This window comes from Eimeria mitis, genomic scaffold (assembly GCF_000499745.2).
Source record: "Eimeria mitis Houghton genomic scaffold, Emh_scaff414, whole genome shotgun sequence".
Lineage (NCBI taxonomy): Eukaryota > Apicomplexa > Conoidasida > Eucoccidiorida > Eimeriidae > Eimeria > Eimeria mitis.
This window is the reverse complement of record NW_013572468.1, coordinates 12,431-13,682: the sequence shown is the minus strand read 5'-3', so window position 1 is coordinate 13,682 and position 1,252 is coordinate 12,431. Positions and strand designations below refer to the sequence as shown.

Genomic DNA, 1,252 nt, shown 5'->3' with positions numbered 1-1,252 from the left:
AGCAGCTGCAGCAGTTCGTTGGAGAGAAGCTGCTGCTGCTGCAGCAGCAGCTGCTCAGCGATGTATGGATCTATGATACAGCAGCAGACAGCTGGCTGCAGCTGCTGCCCGGGCTGCAGCAGGACCTCTCTGGGGGCCCCGCAGTGCCTGCAGCAGCAGCAGCACCACCAGCAGCAGCACCAGCAGCAGCAGCAGCAACAGCAGCAGCAGCGGGAGCAGCAGCAGAGCAAACAGAGAATGGCAGTCCACTCCCTTCTGCCCCTCCTGCTGCTGCTCCTGCAGCAGCAGCAGCAGTAGCAGTAGCAGCAGAGGAGTGGTAGCAGAAGAGGAGCAACAGGAGTTGCATGCACATACCGCTCCAAAAAAAACCCCGTGCTGTTGCTGCTGCTTCTGCTGCTGTTGCTGCTGCTGCTGCTGCTGCTGCTGCTGCTGCTGCTGCTGCTGCTGCTGCTGCAGGCTATCGGACTGCTGGTACTTTGATTTGCTGCTGCAGCAGTGGAAGCAGCGAAAGGAGCCGTGGCTGCTGCCGCCTTCCTTTTGGATAGCTGAGGGCCCCCAGGTGACAGCCCCGTCGCATGCGCTGCATTCTGCTTCTCTCTGGTGCAGCAGCAGCAGCAGCAGCAGCAGCAGCAGCAGCAGCAGCGGCGGTGGTGGTAGTGGCAGCGGCAGCGGGGGCAGCAGCGGCAGCAGCAAGCCGAGACCTGCTGCTGTTCTACCCGATGAAGACCCGTATACCAAAAGAAAGCAGCAGCAGCAGCAGAAACAGCAGCAGCAGCAGCAGCAGCAGCAGCAGCAGCACAAACAGCAGCAGCAGCAGAAGAAGAAAGAGTATGATTATAATAAAATAAAACAGCAAATTGCTGCTGCAGCAGAGAACCTCCCCGTTGGTGGATCTATAATTATCTTTGGAGGCATCCGCAGCGGCAGCAGCAGCAGCAGCAGCAGCAGCAGCAAGACAAGCAGCAGCAGCAGCAGCAGCAGCAGCAGCAGCAATACATATCTAACAAATGAAGTATTTAGATACTACCCAGAAGAGAGGGTTTGGTGTCTCCTTTCTCCTCGGGGGTCTCCACCAGAACCCCGCATGCGGTCCGCTTCACTTTGCTGCTGCTGCTGCTGCTGCTGCTGCTGCTGCTGTTGCTGCTGCTGCTGGTGTTGTTGTTGCTGCTGCTGCTGCTGTTTGCATGTTGCTTCTTTTGCTGCTGCAGCTGTTGATGAAGCTGCTAATACTTGCTCTGCTGCAGCAGCGACC

At 57.9% G+C, this 1,252-nt stretch overlaps 2 protein-coding genes across 2 annotated transcripts in view; one reads left to right on the top strand and one right to left on the bottom strand.

Annotated features, from left to right (window-relative positions):
• The window catches only part of EMH_0011400 (uncharacterized protein), a gene marked incomplete at both ends in the record, with an annotated part of 2,632 nt that extends 1,621 nt beyond the window's left edge, over positions 1-1,011 (top strand). Inside the window, 3 exons of the mRNA XM_013499255.1 lie at positions 3-316; positions 457-828; positions 912-1,011. Of these exons, the coding sequence (XP_013354709.1) occupies positions 3-316; positions 457-828; positions 912-1,011 (786 nt within the window). The remainder of the gene's footprint in view (positions 1-2; positions 317-456; positions 829-911) is intronic.
• Positions 1,012-1,023: 12 nt separating this feature from the next.
• EMH_0011390 (uncharacterized protein) overlaps positions 1,024-1,252 on the bottom strand; it is a gene marked incomplete at both ends in the record, with an annotated part of 552 nt that continues 323 nt past the window's right edge. Inside the window, one exon of the mRNA XM_013499254.1 lies at positions 1,024-1,252. Within this exon, the coding sequence (XP_013354708.1) occupies positions 1,024-1,252 (229 nt within the window).